The 20,684-nt window shown below is 34.9% G+C and overlaps 2 protein-coding genes across 2 annotated transcripts in view; one reads left to right on the plus strand and one right to left on the minus strand.

Annotated features, from left to right (window-relative positions):
* Nucleotides 1-1,652, plus strand: LOC110097529 (glycolipid transfer protein 3). The gene is made up of 6 exons (XM_020823951.2): nucleotides 1-259; nucleotides 396-451; nucleotides 569-699; nucleotides 814-949; nucleotides 1,121-1,267; nucleotides 1,370-1,652. Exons 1-6 carry the CDS (start codon nucleotides 109-111, stop codon nucleotides 1,403-1,405), a joined length of 657 nt encoding a protein of 218 aa, XP_020679610.1. The 5' UTR covers nucleotides 1-108; the 3' UTR covers nucleotides 1,406-1,652.
* A 1,481-nt stretch (nucleotides 1,653-3,133) lies between these two features.
* The window catches only part of LOC110097528 (serine/arginine-rich splicing factor SR45), a 30,900-nt gene continuing 13,349 nt past the window's right edge, over nucleotides 3,134-20,684 (minus strand). The window contains exons 9-12 of the mRNA XM_020823950.2: nucleotides 11,580-11,699; nucleotides 4,496-4,559; nucleotides 4,358-4,395; nucleotides 3,134-3,608 (exon numbers count right to left, since the gene is read on the minus strand). Coding sequence (XP_020679609.1) covers nucleotides 3,536-3,608; nucleotides 4,358-4,395; nucleotides 4,496-4,559; nucleotides 11,580-11,699 — 295 coding nt within the window. The 3' untranslated portion in view covers nucleotides 3,134-3,535. The remainder of the gene's footprint in view (nucleotides 3,609-4,357; nucleotides 4,396-4,495; nucleotides 4,560-11,579; nucleotides 11,700-20,684) is intronic.

Consider the following 20,684-nt stretch of genomic DNA (forward strand, 5'->3'; position numbering starts at 1 on the left):
TTGACCTTACAAGTTTTATTTCTTCAACTGATCCTTCTAAAGAGGAAGAGAAGAGCGAGCTCGCCAAAGAAGCAACTGAGAGAGAGAGAGAGAGAGAGAGAGAGAGAGATGAAGAAAGCAGTAGAAGCCAAAAGAGATGTATTCCCCACAGAGATAAGGCTTGCCGCAGAGGAGCTCTCTGTAGCAGTGAAGCATGAGGAGCACAAGCCTTCCACACTCGTCTTCCTCGCCCCTTCCAAGTCTCTCCTCCATATCCTTGGTCTGACCCTCTCTCTCTCACACACACACTTTCTCTCTCTTTGTGTTCTTTGTTTCATAATTTCTTTGTGATCCTCGTCAACGACGGAGTGGAGTCTATGAATCTGTATAATTTCTGTCTTCTGTTCACTCTACAGATAAGATTGGGCCAACAATGGCAGTACTGAGACAGGATGTCCAGAGAAATATAGAGGTAATAATAGTTTTCTTTTTCGGGTCCATCAAAAGAAAATTTATGTTATTTTAAAATCAAGTTTATCTTACAGTACAGTGCTTATATTGATTTTGTATTGTTGTGTGTTGCAAATAGAGATTGGAGAAGATCTACTTGATAGATCCATCACTATATTCAAGTTTGGGTGAGATATTAAAGAAAGAAATGGATGATGGAACTGCAAGAAAGCGTGATAGCTGCTCAAGGGCTATTCTATGGCTAACCAGGTGGTCTTCTCTTTCTCTCTCTATCTTCTAAAACGGCTATTAATTCTTTTTTTTTTTTTGAACTTATTCAATAACTAATTATAAATAAATAAAATATTGTGATATGATGGTCAGATCATTGAATTTTAGCCTAGCACTACTTGAGTTCCTTGAGAAGGAATCGGAATGGAGCCTGGAGAAAATAGTGGAAGAATCTTACAAGAGCACATTAAAGCCATGGCATGGCTGGATCTCCTCAGCAGCTTACAAAGTATTTCAATTACTATCTTCTTTTGCTCATGCATACCTAAATGGATTATAAATAATTATCTTAGTTTAAAAAAGTTATTCTTAGGCTTTGTTAAGCATAAGAATGAAACTTCAATACATGTAGGCATGAATTGAACTGGATGTATGAAGATTTAATGTTGGAAATTGATAGGTAGCTTTAAAGCTGATACCAGAGAAGGAAGTATTCTCCAGCTTCCTAATGAGCGATGATGAGCAAGACTGCAACAGTTTAAAAGATGACATCCAAATGTTGGTCTCATTGCTTCGGCCTTTGTTAGATGAAATTAATGCTCTTCTGGTCAGTATATATGGATCAGATATATGCTATTATATTGATTTTATTATATTTCATTTTGCTAACATCCTTTCTTTTCTTTAAAAAAAAAAAAAAATTTTGCAGAGGAAGTTTCGTTTGGACAGGATAAAGTCTACCTAAGTTGTTCTGCAATATGATGCACATACTTGTAAATACTGTAAATATTGTAAGAAATATGCGAGTGAGGAAATAGCTAATGTTAATTATTTAGGATTGCAAATAGTTTAGAGGTTTCATAGTGATAGATACATTAGCTTGCATATACGACTTACTTATAATAATGATGTTTGTAAAATTCACCACGGTGCCATGTAATCATGTATTATTATTATCTTCAATATATTCTACTAATGTGTGGGTTCATTTAGAACTTGATACTTATAATCAAAATTCTGAGATAATGTTATTTAAATAAATTGCATAGTTTAATAACAATCTCAATATACATCCTGCGCCAAACGCGATGAGGGGATGCAAGTTGATTCACGGAAATAAAAAAATAAAAACTTCAAACAACATCTCCTAAGCCTCTAATTTAAAAAAAAAAAAAAAAGATTTGTGTTAATTTAAAATCGATTTTAAATTTTGATTTAAAGCATTGTATTACGAAAAAAGGATGATATATATATATATAAGATGCTTAGGAGATGGAATGGAAAAAATAGGACTTTCTGATGGACTTATGAAGTTAAATTCATCTGCTGATTCTAAGAGTCGAGTATACCCGAATTAATAAATGACTTGATATAAGCAAGTTCCCAGTCAAGCTCAAAGGTTAGATTTCATGATCTTGATCATATAACCTTTGGCATGGTGTGTAATGCTAACACAAAACTTTAAATCAAGCGGGTCTGGTCGGTTGGATAAACCAAAAACACAAAAAAGACCGATTTCAATCTAACATTTTTCAGTACAAAAAGAAATTATAATCAAGTAATTTGCGCAGAAATGACCTTTTTAGGCAGCATTTTTGGAACAAAATTAAAAAAAATTAGTTTGTGAAGAAAACTAATTTTTCACTTGACTCATCAATACTTGTTTAGCAAAAGGATCAAGTGTTTCATTTAAAAACATGAATAAAATAAAATCAAGACTCGTATTAATGACGAAATCCGTAGGATTTGTGTCAGATAACTAATTATATTATAGTAAAAATCTCTCTAATACGTACTAAACGTACAGTAAACTTACAGTATGCCTATACTAAAATTTAAAAATTCCAAATTTTCTTATCAAGTAAAGATTGTAGGAAATTAAGATATTGCCTTTAATAAAGCTTTGTTAAAGATTCAACTCGATTTATTGATTAAATAAAAACCATTTACAAAGCAACCAAGCTCCTTTTGCATGATTTAAATCCCTCATCGTGGCTGAGCATCATTTAAATCAAATAGTGGCATTCGAATTATCAATGATGTCCTTTATCATCGCTTACATCATCAGTGAGTGTAACATTCATTTTTTTAAGCAACAACACACAATTAACGCAGTTTCAAAATTAGATCAAGAGCTCTAGAAATTGTCTAAAATCATCCGAATAATTCTACTTGAATCATATATATGGATCTTGTAAGAACTATTTTTACGTCCTCAACTAATTTATTTTTTAACTTTATTCATCAGGGATGGTGGCCTGTTGCCAGTGATCAGCGATAGAGCCTCTTACGACGACTACAAGTGCCTCAATTGAGTCGATTAAGTTAGCCCGGATGATAATTGGGGGCAATTCCTTTAACTATCAAATTGACTCGTTTTTTTTATACACCAGCCACAACTAACACAGATGCAGAATGTGTTAATATAAAGAAAAAAAGGCCTGCCAGTATCTAAATCGGGTAAAGCAGAATATGAAGCATGGTCAGAAATAAAATTAAGAATGTTCTCTAACATCATTAAAATCCCAGAAGAAACGATTTAAGGAGATGATGCAACAGTTTGAAGTACTGTATCATGCAACAAATCGGAGTTGAGCCTCGCTTGAAATAAAGAGCTTTGCAACATAGTTTTCATACTAGAAGTTTTCTCAACAACTCAATTTCAAAATAAATGGCAACTCGTAAAATAATAGTCGTCCAGCAGCATCAAAAGTTCTATTCTTAACCTCCTACACCCCCGCAAGACTAGTGGAATTTGCAGCTAGAGGGTGCAAGTACGGATGATATGGGAGAGGGGAGTGGACACAGAAAAACACACAGACAGAGAGAGAGAGAGAGAGAGAGAGAGCTTACCTGTTTCAGTACCGGTCGCATACTAAGGTTTAGGTCCTTTAGGGGAGGCAGAACTGCTGCTGGGACTGTTGCTTACGGATCTTCCTCGAGCAGGTCTTCAATAAGGGTAACAGAAATACAAAAGAAAAAATGCATTAACACAGTGGCCCACTTTTAATGATTAGAATATATGATGAGCCCCTCATACAGGCGAGGAGATGCTGATTCATTTCTAGAACATAAACACCTAATTAACAGGCATCTTAAAATACCTAAAAATTTTATATAATAATTGCACAAATTAAATAAATGAAAAATATATACAATTCAATTCATGTAATGATAAATTTGATATTCTGCAAAATAAATAAAAAAGTGAACATTATTAAAGAGACATTATTTGTAAAAAAATCAATTGCTAAAGACAAATTTCAATTATTTCTTTTAAAATTAAAAGTCACTTTTAGTTTCCTGCTCTATTTTGTTCTCATCAACACTACTTCGTTTAACCTACAACATATATGTTTTCTATTTAATTATAATTTTGTCAATCAAACATGCCAACAGGGTGTTTGAATTCTATCAGATGCATGTGATATCTTAATATTACAAGATATTAATGCATCATAAATGATAAATCTTTTTAATAGCCTGTTAGTTAAATAATTAAAACAAAAATAAAAAGTTCATTGGTGGTTTGTAGAAGGCTGTAACATCAAGTCGTTAAGTTGAGCTCAAAGCAATGCTATTGGTGATACTGATATAACTAATAGTATAATAATTGCAATGGATGCGATGTCTGCAAAATATATATGAAATGGTACAAGGTGCAAAAAATCTCAATATTGAAAACCTTTTAACAAACCTTCTTGGGCTGCGACTTCTGGTTACCTTGCGAGCTCCCTGTGCCAGAAATTCAAGTCAGTTGATGTATACACACTTAAAACAGTTCAAAATGAAGGGAAAATAACATTTGCTGATGACAATATACTAAGAAACCAACCTTCCGAGGACTAGGTGATCTTGAGACGGATGAAGATCTGCCCCGTCTAAGAGGTGCTCGAACCCTGTTTTTATAAAAAATTATAGAAATTAGAAGATAGAAACAAACATCACCATTTCAAAACCATAGAAAATTGAATATGGATAAAGAAAGTACACAGAAAAAATGACTTGCATGAATTTCATTACATGCACAAGCAAGGTGTACAAACAAATAAAAGCTCTACACATGATATATATATATATATATATATATATATATAAAATATACACACACGAATTAAATTCTAAATATATATGTAAATATGTCAACATGCATTTATAAATACAAGCATATATATTTTAATCCAATCATGAGCTAGCTTAAACTGACATATATGTTTCAATTACGTTCAATCTGAGTTGGACTTGACGTAATAGTCAGCTTGTTGATTTTGATCCAAGCCAAAGTCTAATTCAATTTTCAAGCAATTTTTGGACAATTCATAGCCCTAACATTTGCATGATGAAAAGGGAGACTGCTCCAATAATTAGAATATGTGAAATCCATATGAGTGTGGATGGAATCAAAACTATGTTCCATATAATTTCCCAAATAAGTTCAACAACAAAAACATCAAACTTTTATCCCACAATATGGGGCCGGCTACATGAATAATTACTACATTGTATTATGTTAAGAGTCAAATTCTTATTTAAATTTAATAAAAAAAAATCATTTCTAATATTTTCTAGCCAATTCTTTTTAGGCATACCTTTCTCTTTCTTAACATAGGTCAAATCCAATACATCTAATCTCATAACCGGGCCAACGTTTTATGTGTCTAAACCATCTAAGGTGACTCTCTCTCTAAAATCTTATTTGTCACTAGAGCTACTCCAACCATTTCACGTACATACTCATTTCACATTATCTCTAAGAGTGAAGTCACTTATTTACCTAAATATTATCATCTCAGTAGCACTTAATGCATCTCTTTTAATGACCAATTGAGCCATAAAGCATTGTAGGTCTCACCACCATCTTACAGAATTTTCTTTTAAATTTGAGGGATACTTTTCTATCACACAACAGCCCGATGCACTTTGCCACTTCAACCATCTAACTTGATTCTACTAATAATATCTCAATCTATTTCGCATTCACTTTGAACAATAGATCCAAGATATCTAAAACGAGTACTCTCTTATTAATGAAAACTTTTGGACTCTAAGGTTGACCTCCATAATTCTAGCTTTCTTTCAACTCCCTCTCTAATCTTATCAACAAAAAGGATATCATCAGCAAAAAGCATACACTAAGAAACATCTTCTTGTAAATGTCTAGTAAGAATATCCATGACTAAAGTAAAAAATATATGAGCTTAAAGTTGATCCTTGATGTAATCCAATTGAAATAAGAAAATACTTGGTCAAACCACCTTGTGTTTGAACACAAGTAACAACAATGGCTTGAATATAACCATTCTTAACTCCTTCCTTTTCTAGAACTCTTCATAGCACTTCTCTTGAAACTTGTATCATATGTTTTCTCTAAATTAATAAATATCATATGTAAATCCTCTTTATTCTCTCAATACTTCTCCATAAAACCTCTCAATAAATATATAGCTTTCATTGAAGACCTACCCGGCATGAATCCAAATTGATTTTGAGAAACCTTAATATCACATTGTAACCTATGCTCAAAACTCTTTCCCATAGTTTTGAAGTACGACACATTAACTTAATTCCTCTATAATTCACACATTTTTATGCATCGCCTTTATTCTTAAAAATAAGAATCAACACACTTCTTCTGACGTCTTTTTAGTTTCAAAATTATATTGAAAATTTTTTTAAACAAATAATTTTCGTCATCTCCTAAGCATTTTCACGCCTCTATTAGAATATCATCAACTACAATCACTTTTCCACACATCTTTTTTCTTTAAGGCCTCTCTAACTTCAGTTTTACTAGTACAACAATAAAAACAAACCTCTCCATTTTCATTTAAGATGCTAAGATCATTAAAATAAATAGTATTCTCATAATCATTGAAAAGCTTATTGATATATCTCATCCACCTTTGTTGAAAATCCTCTTATAACAAAAGCACTTTTTGATCTTCATCCTTTGCACTTCAATTGAATTAAATATGTACTTTTATATCTCTTTGTTTGGCTAACTTATAGTCTTATACATACATCTTTCACCCTCCTTACATCTAATCCATTATATAAATCTTAATAGTTAAATTCTTTGCATCGTATATTATTTTCTTAGATTCTTTACGGGCCCCTTTATATCTTTCCTAATTTTACAAGCTTTTATATTCAAACCAATTTTTATTACAAAGCTTCTAATTTTTTATCTTTTCTTGCACATTTTAATTCCATCACCAACTATTTTTACTATTATTAGTTTTTCTTTTTGATACTCCAAGCAAGGTTTTAAATTCCGCAATTAAGTATTGAGGTATTTTTTTCGTTTGTGAGGCATCAAGGTGTTTTGAGGCATAAACCTCACAATAAAAAAATAACGTAAAGTGAAAATAAAAGTTAAAAGCAATTTTTATATAATACCCAAATAATATATTAAATGATGATATATTAACTTTCTATTGAATTATAAATAAATAAATTGGCATACATATGAAACAAAAAATTGCACAAGATGTAAAATGACAGATGATAAATTGAATGAAATGAAATTAAAATCCAAATATTATAAGAGGAGAACAATAATAAATATAGGAATTGCAAAGAAGTGTCATATAACATTAAGTTCAACTTCAAATTCTTACTTTCTTAATTTCTTACTCATCCATATTTAATTTTTAAAGGAAGCTAAAATAGTTGTCAAAAACTCATAAATCATATGTAATATCATCACTATGAGGTCTTTATTTGGGGAGATTATAACTCATAAAGCGCAGTGGTGAACAGTCACTGCGTTTTTACTGTTCAAAGTCACATAACCAAACATTTATCTGTGTCCAGACTCCAACAACAACAACAACATCATCATCATCAAGCCTTTATCCCACAACGTGGGGTCGGCTATATGAATCCTTTTTCTTCATTGTGTCCTATTAAAAGTCAAATTCTCATTTAAATCTAATAAAGAAAGGTCATTCATAATACTTTCTAACCAAGTCTTTTTAGGTACGCCTCTACCTTTCTTAACATAAGTCAAATCTAATACCTCTACTCTCCTAACCGGGTCATTGGAAGGCCGCCATTTTATGTGACCAAACCATCTAAGGCGACTCTCTCTAATCTTATCTTCTACTGGAGCTACTCCAACCTTTTCACGTATATGCTCATTTTGTATCATATCTCTAAGGGTAAAGCCACTCATCCACCTGAGCATCCTCATCTCTGCCACACTTAGGGGCTGTTTGGTTGCCTGAAAAAGAAATGCAGTGTAAAGTAAATGCAATGTAAAGTAAATGTAATGCATTCCGAATACTTTGAGCCCGTTTGGTTGTCTGCAAAATAAATGCAGGAGAATTGTTTCTCTTGTTTGGTTAGGTATCTACAGAGTAAAGTAAAAGCATTTTTTCTTAATAATTTGTTTTGGCATTAAAATTAGTTAATTTATATAAGCAGTGTATTTTTCATAATTAGTATTATGTGATGTTATAAAATAAAATCGGTGTATTCATTTATTGCACGATTTTATTATAATTTTTTTTAAGATTAAAAATTCTGGTGTGTATTATAAAATATGATCAATACATGTAAGTCCTAAACATGACGTAATTTATTAATGGCAATGTATAGTATTAGATGTTGTCGAAAATTAGAAAGGATCAAGAGAAGAACTTTGAGCGGTAACCTTTCACACATAAAATTATATAAACAAAAAATTTCATATTCAAAGCATTTATGCAAAAATTTAAGAAATATCAATCTTTGCAATGCTTGATTGATTCTATAAATGTACCACTTAAAGAGATCCTTCAGAAAATTTTAAAATGCTTCAGAAAAGGCAAAGGATTCGCTGAAGCAAAATCTCCAATGCAGAAGTTATGCAGCATTGAAGTCCTCATACTCCAATGTAGAAGTTTGATAGGAAACACTTGAAATCAAGTATTTCCTATTCACCTTTACAGCAAATCTCCACGAAATACTGCTGTCCGGAGCAGGAAAACAGTAAAAACAGCGGAAAAACTGTAGAAAATTGAGAGAAATTCGTAGGAAAAACTTGTATTTTACTAGTAGAAGAAGAAAACAGCAAAGATAAAATTGATCCTCAATTCGAGAGGAGGATCGATCTCTCCCAAATCTCTAGACGCCGCTAGAGCCCAAAGAAAACCTAAATCTAAGAGATCTCAAATTTCAGCCAAATTTCATATGCCCAAACCCTAGCCAAATCAATTATTTAATGCATACAATTCAAAAGGAATTCCCTAAACAGTCCCTGCAATCAATTTCCCTCCTAAACTTCCTCAAATTTCCTTCCTGAAACCGTCCCGCAAGACGTGCGTCTCGCGCGCGGCTTCCGCCCAGGCGGAGCTGTTTTGCGATTTTGCCCGTGAACCGGTCCCGCCTGGACCGGCTGGACCGGTCCAGTGGACCGGTCTAACAAAGTTATAGACATTTGAACAGTGTTTCAGACAAGCCATTTGGCTACCTCATTTTCTACTTTATATACTAAATCTGAGGCTTGGATTTAATAGAAAATTTTCTTAAGCTATATCATGCATCAACTTCATGATAAAAAATTCCAATACTAACCCACCTACAATTAAAAAAAACCATCAAACAGCTTAACTAGCTGAACTCGTACCAGTCGAGAAATCAACTGAAAAAACCGACTCTTCTTAATTTTAATCTTCACAGAGTAGCTGAACATCGGATACATATATAGATAGAGAGACAAATAGCAACATTCACATGGTATGCTAAATTAATGTCAGGACAGGAGCTATCTCGCTGTGAAGGTAACATCAAACTCTTAAATCCCCTATATATCTATAAATCCCTTAAATCTGCCGAGATGGGATTTAATGAATTCTCATAAATCCATCCATGGAATCCTTCTGTTCCTTATGTCTGCCAAACTTCTGGAAAGCAGCTGGCAACACGCCGGCTTCTGTTACCTCGCCAAAATCTTCGCCCCCGCCAAAGACCGAAAATTTACCGACCGACGACGAGGGACCATTCTTCGATCTGGACTTCATCCTTGCCAAAGAGATTTCCGGCGAGGAGAATGATTCGGAAGACGAAGACAACGACAGCCATGATAAAGAACTCAATTTTAACACTACTTTACCAGAAAACAGTAACATCTCACTCTTCAATTCCGTCGACTTTTCCATGACATCGGAGGAGAAGAACTCGTCAAATTCCGTGGAGTTGGTGCAGAAATACTTACGAAAGATCAAGCATTTACAAGTCAGAGTATCGAAGAACAAAGCGGAGGAAGCAATAGAGAAAACAGGGGAGAAAAGACAGAAGCTGGCGATGCCGGAAAGAGTACGGCCGCTGGAGATTGTGAGGATGATTGAAGCTTGCTTGGGGTCGGTTGGCCTGTAGGAGGCGGACTGGACAGGGTTGGGAAGATCAGTGGCTGCGATAAGTTTGAATACAGCAACGACGATGATGCGAACTGTCCGAACTTCCGATCGGACAGGTAAAGGGAACGTCGTCGAAGGAGCGAAGTCGAACAAGAGTGAAGGAGCCGAAGAAGCCTCTCGTGCAATCTTAGACCTCCCTGCGAAGCAATGAAGCCGGACAAGAACGACGGAAGGAATTTCGTCGAGTGAATTTATAACCCGCTCAAAACGAGCGGGTTTCTAATTCGCACAAAACAGGCTCCCTAATACACGCCTAATGCTTCTAATGATTTTCTTTTATTCTGTTCAAAATTAACCAAACAATAAAATTTAATAAATACATGTATTTCTTTTACTTTACACTCCTAATTCAGGCAACCAAACAGCCCCTTAACTTAATATTATGCTTCTCTTTTAATGGCCAACATTCGACACCATAAAGCAGTGCAGGCCTCACCACCATCTTATAGAATTTTCCCTTGAGTTTGAGGGGTACTTTTCTATCACAGAAAAAGCCCGATGCATTCCTCCACTTCAACCATCCAACTTGAATTCTGCTGATAATATCCCCATCAATTTCACCATCACTCCGAACAATAGATCCAAGATATCTAAAACATGTACTCTTATTAATGACTTGATCGTCCAAAGTCACAATCCCCCCCCCTAGGCCTACTACTACTAAAATTACACTCCATATATTCCGTTTTAGATCTACTCAAGTGAAAACCTTTACTCTAAGATTGACCTCCATAATTCAAGTTTACCTTCAACTCCCTCTCTAGTTTATCAACAAGAAGAATATCATCAGCAAAAAGCATACACCAAGGTACCTCCATTATGTCCGGACCCGCACGTAATAATATCTCCTTTATTTGAATCATCATCATAACAAATTGACTTCTCTATTGACTCATCCTATGAAGTTCAATACATTTCAATCTGCTTTTTCTTCATTTATTTCAATCATCTTCCTCTTTCATAAATGCTTGTCATCAACATAAAGATAAGATTAACAGCCCAAAATTGTTAGAAGAGGTGGTGGCAGTGTACGGCTTTCAAGTGATCACCCAAGGCGGTTACGACGGTGGTGGCTATGGCGAAGACGGCAGGCTGGAGGTCGAGTTAGTCGAGAGTAAGTTGCTACGGCTCAAGGATCCATGAAGGTGTGATTTGTTTGGGGCTTTAGCTTTGGATTTAAGTAAATAATATATATATATATATATATATATATATATATGGTGAGGCATATACCTCATGCTAGCAAGGCGAGGCACGACTCAAGGCGGGCCTCATATTATGCAATTTTAAACAATGACTCAAGCACATCCTTTGCCTATTCTTAATATCACTAGCTACTTTTTTCTGCAAATAAGTTCAATAAAGCCAAAATCTAAGTTGGACTTGACTTATTAGTCAGCGTTGATTTTGATCCAAAGCAAAATCTGATTCAATATCATAGACATCCTAATTAATAGCATAAGAGATATAAGAGTGATAAACAAAAATGATAATTCAAACTCTTAGTCATTATCATACCTGCGAGGAGAGATTGACCTAGAACGGGAACGAGCAGGTCTTCGAACAGGTGAACGGCTGCGACGGCGTATTGGAGGTGATCTTCTTGGTGGGCTCCTTGCTCTCCTAGCTCTGGGTGATCTGCAATACAAATGTTTATCATGAACCTTCATTGTGAAAATTAATACTGTTAGCCAGAATAATTGAGATTTGAAATTGCAGATCTGAAAGTATTGCATCACGATGCAGCAAGGATAACTATGTTAATCAAATATTTTGGGTCTTGCAGTAAAAGAAGAATTACAAGGTAGAAACTAATATTTGTGCACCATTAGCCTCTCAAAACAAAATCTGGAAACCAACCATGAAGCAAAAATAGCTGTATGCAACCACTTAGAACAATATCCGACACTTTTAAACACAAATAAGCCTATTTTGGCAAAGTACATCCTCAGATGCCTCCCTACCTCTTTCTTTAAGCAGAGCTAGACTAAGTTATAAATAGTTAAAAGATTGATAGGAAAAGGTATGGTCACAGAGATAGAGAGAGAGAGAGAGAGAGAGAGAGAGAGAGAGAGAGAGATAGGCTGAGAGAGAGAACAAGGCGTGAACAGTCTGGCACAACCAAGAGGCAAATGGGGGAGATATGGATAGTGGAAGAAATGGTCAGTAAGAAAGAAAGAGAGATGGAGATAGATAGATAGATAGAGGTTTCCTGCTATTCCTTTCCCAATCCATATCTTTGCTGTCCATCACAGTTTAGCACAGCTTGTTTCTATTCTACTGCTAAAATTAGGACAAATAGTGAGACATTTTGATACAACACAAGAAAACTATTTCTAAAATCTTCTAATAATTTGAATAAAATTATAATTTATTTTAACTCTATTTTACTAAATATAAAGAATTATCTTTATTTCAAATTTCATGATATGAATACTAGTAATTATCAAGAATTGAATTAACATTGAATTCAAATAAATATGAGTTTTATGACCTGAATTGAACAAAAGAAAGATAAATTAATTTGAAAAGATTCCCTTCCCCTATTCTCTAGGTATTCTCCTCTCTCTGCCACTCTCGCCTCTTTGTATTGACAACTTATCTATACTAGCTAAAAGAAAATCTTTCCTTCTAACTGCTACAATGCTACCACAGTAAATGAAAATGTTTAGGTTTAAAACTCCTCTCTTTTCTTGTTTCCATACTAAACTCTCTTATGCTCCCTTTGTCTCTTATTCCAGATATTTTTTTCATATGAAGGATAATGTGTTTAATATAGAAGTGTGTACGGGCATGAACATGCCATGTGTTTGTAATAATAAATATGGCATATTTTTTTCATTTATATATCCAATGAATTATACTTATAGCATCTCAGCATTATGTGTCTTTGCACTATCATTTTCTAACATCAAGTTTTAGTTTAAGTTTCAAAAAATATTTATAGGAATTTAATATATCTTACCATACTGCCTAAGCAACATTTACATGTCAATGCGTAAAAAATATGAGATAATTAAATAATAAAAAGAATGTGAAAACTTTGAGCAAGTTTAATCTTACACTCACACAAACCCGCATATAAAGCCTCAAACTCATGACCACCGCCATGGGAGCTTAAACACTCAACCTCGGGGCCATGGTGGGAAGTGTGATAATGAGTTTGTTCACATCATTCATAATTTATGTAAATATTATGAGGATTAAAGCTTCATTTGGGACAGCTTTTTCATTGCTTTCTAAAGCAGTTTTTTAGTACAAAAATTTTTTGAACTAGATATTTTTGTACTAGAAAGTTGTTTTAAGAAGCAATAAAAAAATTGTCCCAAACGAAGCCCAAATCAACTTTATGAATCTTAATTCCATAAAAACATCAGCTCATAATTGTCATATCAACCTACATTTTATAAATTCCATAACCGTTAGCTTTTAAAATTATCCAAGTGCAAATGGTGAAGGAAATTAATATTCATCAAGTCCATATTACAAGTTATCCATGTTTTACATTAATAAATAATAAGATTGTCTGTTTAAGCTTTCTTCCTATAGCGGAAGAAAAGGCAGCTGTTGGACTTTCTGGATGGTGTTTGAGTGATTGTTTTCTCCCTTCTTTATAAAAAGCAAGTGGCCAAAATTGTTGTCAAAAGCAGCTACAGGAAGCGAAAGATTTTCTGCTGCTCAAAAATACATCTAAAAAGTACCTACCCAATGTCACAATTGCCCCTGAAATTTAATAAAAATTCCATGCATTACCTCCATCCCAAAAAAGCCTAGCATTCATTTGCATCAACAGAAAAGAAACTGATGGGGACATCAGATCAGCGTGGAAGGTTTATCAGAGACGTGGCCGCCGATCTACGGCCACGATCGAGTCCTTGTATTTCTGAGTCATTATTGTATTTTATTTTATTTATGCATTTTATTATTTGCTTAGATGTCGTTATTATTTCCCTTTGTATCCCTTTCATGGGAGTGGTCGCATGTAAGCCCAAAGGGCAAGTTGGTCTTTTATTTTCTTGAGTCTTTGTACCCGGCTATTTATAGCCTCATTTCCTTTGTTTTGAGCTAATGAATGATTATGAATTTTTTTTTCCTGCACTTGTGTTTGAGAGCCTTTGAGAGTTCTTGGAGAGTTTTGGAGAGATCCCTTGGAGAGGGAGATTGGCGTATCACCCACCAACCTTGGAGACGGCTGGGTTCGTGGTTTTATCTTCCTTATCTTATCATCATCTCATCGTCGAGCTTCCAAAACCCTCCACCCAATTCCTCCCCCTTCACGGTCAAAGCCCCTCACCCGAGCCCTCATCCACTTCCCAACACCCCAAGGCCAAGCATCCCCAATCCCCATTGCCGCCGGCCACTAATCCCCTATCCTCTCTTATTTTGTTTCCTAATTTAGGTTGGGATCATTTGGAATTAATTTGAAATTCAAATCCCTCCAAATTTGAGTTCAAAATATTTCCTAAATTATCTCATCTATTTAAGGAAAGTATTTGATTTAGTCTAAATTTGAATTTTAAATTCAAAGGATTTAAATCAAATCTTTCCTAAACTTAGAACCGTAAATTAGGAATCTTGATTGGCTCTCATTAACTCACCCACTCACCCATGCATGCCGCCAGCCTCTTTTCTTATCTCATTAATCCTTTTGAATTATTTCCTAATCTCATCTCTTAGTCAGGAAATAATTTGAAATCACCCATAGATCCCTCTTGACCGAATTCTCCAACTCACCTTGCTTGGATTGATTTGTTGCCTAAGTGGACATGTCACTTTAAGAAATAAATCAATTCTTCCCTATTCTCTTTTTTCTGTTAGCCGCCCAACACCCTCCTCCCACTCAGACCCGCCTCCTCTCCTCTCCAATCTCACCTGCTCTCATTAAGCTAAGTCTTGGGATGCCTTGAGTTTTTCCTTCCAATCCTCTCCTTCCCACCCATTAATCTAAGAATTCTCTCAGATTTCTAGAGCGAAACCTGAACACAATTTCAGGTTTTGAGGTTAACAATTGGAAGTAGATCCCCAACCGTTTATTAAAGAAACTTCTTTCTCTACAACAAAGTTCGAGATTGTTGACATTATTTGGAAGAGATCATCCTTGAGCATTCACGAATGGTGAATCCTAACAAAGGTTTCTTTCTTCACTTGCATCTTATTTCTTTGAAATCTAAATTCTCACTGGATTGATCGTAATCATGAAAGTCTCCTCCAAGTGCTCTTGCTAAGCTTAGTAATTCATAGAAATTGAGTGTGCTTTCTCTGCATCCTAAATCTCGTTGTTAGATTAGGGATTAATTTGAAAACTACTGTTCCGTATTGTTTTATTTTTCTTAACTAGCTTGAGAAGTCAAAACTTGGAGCATGTGATTTAGCCTACGCAAGAGATCTCCTCTTTTGTTTTAATTCTTCGTTGAAATTGCTCGTAATTTATTCCGAAATTGTTCTAATCTAATAGTTGTGCAATGTTCAAATGATTCCATAAGCATGTAATTCAATTAGTCCTGCATCAGAAACAAAAAGTGCTGCTACAATGCATATCACAAATTTTCTCAATTACCAAAGTCCCGACATCACTGTCTCTCTATAGTTGGTAAAAGTTTGTTCCATTGCTAGTAACCCTAAACGGACATGTAGAGTGTTGCTTTAGCAAATTCTGTTGATCCATCCTAATAATTTTTTTAAATAATACTAAAAATATGATCACGTTGTCATTTTCCCTAGATCACTAAGTGCTTTTCATAATTGTAAATAGAGGAGTATTTTCTTTACTAAAATAAATCATTGAATTATTAGTAAAAAATGGTGATGAAATGAATGACATTTAGAAAAGACAAAGCAACCAACAAAAATGTTACCCCAATATCAAAACCGCAGCCGGTGGATTATAACATTTAAGGTGGTTAATTCACTGAAAATGCAAATCTAGTTTGTACTTTTAATTATAACATTTTGTTGAGAATTAAAATTAAATCTTATCAAAATTTTAACTACCCTTAATTATATTTTTAGTTATTTAAGGGATAATTTTTACTTCCAATTTTAGTTACCATCAATAACGAACAATATTAATAATACAATTAGAATTTAAATTATTTATCAATTCATCAAACTATTTATTGATTTACTAATTACAATATACTCTTAATTAAATTAATTAAACTATCGTAGCTCTTTCCGATTGAGAAAGTCACTCGGCACATTTCGGACACAGCTATCTCCACGCCCCTCTTTACCCAGCTTATCTTATAGGGATGTGGGTTGAGGGTCATTTTGAGGTGTAATTTTTGCACTACCGATCGAGAAATAATATTCTCGGTGCACCCACTGTCAATGAGCAAATCGCAGACACTGCCGCCAATGGTGCAACGGGTACGAAATATGGCATGTTTTTGAGAGATGCCAGTTTGACGAGGCACTATCAGGAGTTTTTCCATGACACAAGCTAGTGGTTCACCTTCATCCGCTTGAAGTTCCTCAAAGTCTTGTTCGTTCACTTGTTCAGCGTCCAGATTGTCGTCATTTTGCTCCCCTTCAATTAGTTGTACTTGCTGCCGATTTGGACAATCATTGGACTTGTGTCCGGGTTGAAAGCAACGATAGCACTTCAAGGTCACTGGCTTAGCATACGGGTTGTTCTCCCTAGCAGGAGTACTTTGGCGATTGACGAAGGGCGGCTTAGGCTCTGCGCCTAATATTCCAGGGCCTCCCACTGGGGAATTGGTGGGCTTACTGCCACCACTAGTAGTTGATTTACTTGCATCTCCACTAGGTTCCGCCGTGTATCGTCGAGTGATGCCACTTCTCGGATGCCGGTTAAGTTGGATTTCCGCTTTGAGGGCATAGTTGACAGCTTGTGACAAAGTCCAAACTGAGTTCAATTCGAGTTTATCATGAATAACTTCCTTAAGACCTCCAATGTATCTTGCCACTAGCTGCGTCTCAGATTCATTCAAATTATTTCGGGCACTCAAGCGGTAAAATTCCTCCGTGTATTCACTAACGGACCGGGTGCCTTGAGTGCAATGCTGGTATTGTACATATAGCATCTGCTCAAAATCCGTCGGGAGGAAGTGTCCCCTCAATAACTGTTTCATCCAGTACCAACTGGTAATGTTCCCCTTTCCTTCCCGCCGTCTTGACTATAAGAGTTGCATCCACCACGCGCCCGCCCCGCCTTTGAGACGACACACAACGTACTTGACTTGCTTCTCCGGTGCTATCTCCATGTAATCGAAGAAGGCTTCGACGACCCGCTCCCAATCCAGGTAGTCTTCGATTTGCAAACACCCATCAAACAATGAATATCCAATTTAATGCGGAACTCACCAGGTTGGCGTTGCTGAATGGGGTATCGGCGAGGTTGTTCATAATAGATCGGTCGGTCTTCCTCTGCCAAATCAGATGCATCCAAATGAGGTTGTATGCCTTCCTCATCATCCGAATACGACACTATCGGAACAGTGTTATGGAATCGTCGACCATGACGCGGGCGCGGCGCCGGTGTGGTTGCCAGCGCAAGTCAAGTCCAAACCACTAGGAAAGGTCTTCAAAGGAGTTTGACTGAGTTTGGAGTTGATTTGAGATTGGATTGAGTGAACATATAATTTATATTTGGTTTAGTCAACCTAGGTTGACTTGGTCAACCATGTTGAGCCAGGGATAGGGGTTGGGCTCAACAGATTTCAAATGATGTTTAGAGTTTGCTAGAGGTGATCCTAAGGGTTGAATTGGTTAATTTTGTTAGCTTGACCATTTTGACCCTTGAGGGCCTATTGGGTCAACCAAGTTGACCCAAGGGTTGGGTTTGAGCTTAACATATTTGAAATGATATAAGAGACATGTTGGATATATAATATTCTTCTCTGCCATTACCTAGCTATTTCGATAATTCCTCCTCTTTGGTCTTTTTCTATGCCCTTCCTATAGCCTTAGGCTTGTCTAGGGTTTGTTCTCTCCATTCCTTCGTTGTTGTTCGACTCCTACCTACTTCGTATGAGAGAGTTTTGAAAGAATCATAAAACTCCACTTTGCCTCCTTCAACGATGCTCTTCCTGTCAGATCTAAAGTCACAAAGGGAGCTCGTAGTAAAGGTAGTTATCTTCCACCATTTCACGCTCTTATTCGACTAAATCCCATACATCTACCAAATTAAGGGTAGAAAAAGTATAGAACCGCATTAAATTTAGATTTAACTTATCGTGAAGTTTGAGGTGGCTTTATTGTGTTTGGCAAGATTTCACTCAAATCCTACTTAAATCCTGTATCCAAATAGCCTCTAAGTCTATAAAAAATTAAATACTAATTTGTGCATCACAATATCATATTAAACTAGGGGCATAAACAAGTCGAGTCGAGCTCAAGTAGCAACAAAATCGAGCTCGACTTGTCCCTCAAAAGAGTGGCTCGAAAACTCGAGCTCGACTAGTCCATTTTCTCTCATGCTCGAGAGCTCAACTCAAGATAAAATCGAGGCTGAAGATTTTGCTTCGTCGTCATTGGGAAAGTGTCGGCCGTGGAGAAGAAAGATTGGAAGAGCTGAAGCTTTTGCTTCATCGTCCCTGAGAACATGTTGGCTGTAAAGAAAGCTCGCTCAAAAAAATGAGGAATAAGGACAAAGTGCGGGTCTTGAAGGAGAGCCTGCTTCTTTAATTAGTTTAGAAAAATAGCACTATGCTGCTTTAATTAGCTCTCTACTGCAACAACTTTTTCTCGACAAAAGAAAACAGCAACAGTTATTTTCTGCTACAGCTTTAATTAGCACTTTGCTGAAATAGTTATTTAGGTTTTTTTTTTAACTTGTATAACTCTTAGTATAATAATTATATTAATGTTATAATAAATGTTATATATAATACATAAAAATTTTATATTAGCTTAAATTTTAAATAACAAGTCGAGTTTGTTAACAAGCCCGAACTCGAGCTCATTTAATATTCGAGCTTGAATTTGAACTCAAGCTCGTGGCTCGATAAGCTTGACTCGCAGCTCATTACTGAGCCGAGTTCGAGTTGGCTCAGCTCATTTACACACCTATATTAAATAGCCTCCTATAATATCTTTTAGACATCAACATTTTGTCATACTTTATCAACAATAGAAACACAAGTAGAGCCTAATGGCCTATTTGAGATAGCTTTTTGACTGTTTTGCTTTTTATACCGCAATCACACTTTCATTTAGCTATTGTTTTCCTGTTGCTTCCCAAAAATCTGTGTTGGAAGATGCTCTTTGCAACCATATCTACTATTGTGTGGATACTGTAAAAAAAAACTATTATCCAACTTTTTCAATGAATAATACATTTATAATCACATAACTTTCAAAAAAATTATTTTCCCAAAAATTATTTTCCCAAACAGCTTCACAACCACCTTTATAAAAAGTTATAGCCACCCCAAACAGACTCTAATATAAACTCAACATTAATATGTGCATAATGGCATTATAGAAAACAGAGCACTCCATATTAAATCACCAGATTCATAGTTTTTAAAATATCCCAAAATAGATCCAAAAAGAGTTTCTCAAATTCCAGCTTTTTACTAGTATCAATCTGGCCACATGCACTTTGAAAACTTTTTGCAGCCCAATAACATTGTCCAAGATTCAATCCTGACTTGTCAAAGGGGGAAACATTCATAGTAAAGCACAATACCAAGCTTCTAATATTAACATATACTACCTAAGCAATATATGTAATCTATATCAATGCAATTAAAAATAGTTAGTGTCTACTGAATATGATTATTTCTAAAATAAGCTCTTTTATAAAATATATAGGATAGAGTGATTTATTTAACATTATTAATCATAAAATTAAATATTTAATATAGAAGCTTGGTATTACAAAATACATTAATATACAATCGAAATTAAGAAAAAAAATTTAATACATCAAGTATATAACTAATTAAATTTGTTTACAAATATCAAGATACATTTAAGATTACACTCGCTAATTATTTGATATTTTTCTTATGTATACTATGAAAAATTATATAAAACATAATAATTAAATTTAAAATTGAAACCAGAAATGAAATAGCAAACCAGAGCTACCACCTCGATTGAAATCCCCAAAAAGTCTGAAACCAAAATAAAAACCTTGAGCTAGAAATGGATATTATTTCTAATAATTAAAAAATAATAGCAAATAGAATAATATTTCATAATGCTATATGCTATTTTCTATTTATATTTCATCATATCAGATGAACATAAGAATGCTCCTTTTATAAGTTCTCATTCACCCTCTTTTTATTACTAAAGGGAGGGATTCCAAATTCACATTCACAAATAAAACAGAAATTGCATTCGCCAATTTTCATTGTTTCAAGAGTTTAGAGCCCATCATCTCTCAATCAAACTTGTTGTCCTCACTACCGCCTGTTCCTCTCAAATTTATACGGTGCTATTTTTTGTGATTTTCATTGAAACAGGCTTTCAAGTTAGTTTTCACCTACAACAACAACAACAACATCAAGCATTTATCCCACTACGTGAGATCAATTACATCAATCAATTTTCTCCATTGTGTCTCTGTTAAGAGTCAAATTCTCATTTAAATCTAATAAATAAATGTCATTTTTAATATTTCTTAACCTAGTTTTTTTAGGTCTACCT

Source organism: Dendrobium catenatum, unplaced genomic scaffold (assembly GCF_001605985.2).
Source record: "Dendrobium catenatum unplaced genomic scaffold, ASM160598v2 fragScaff_scaffold_390, whole genome shotgun sequence".
NCBI lineage: Eukaryota > Viridiplantae > Streptophyta > Magnoliopsida > Asparagales > Orchidaceae > Dendrobium > Dendrobium catenatum.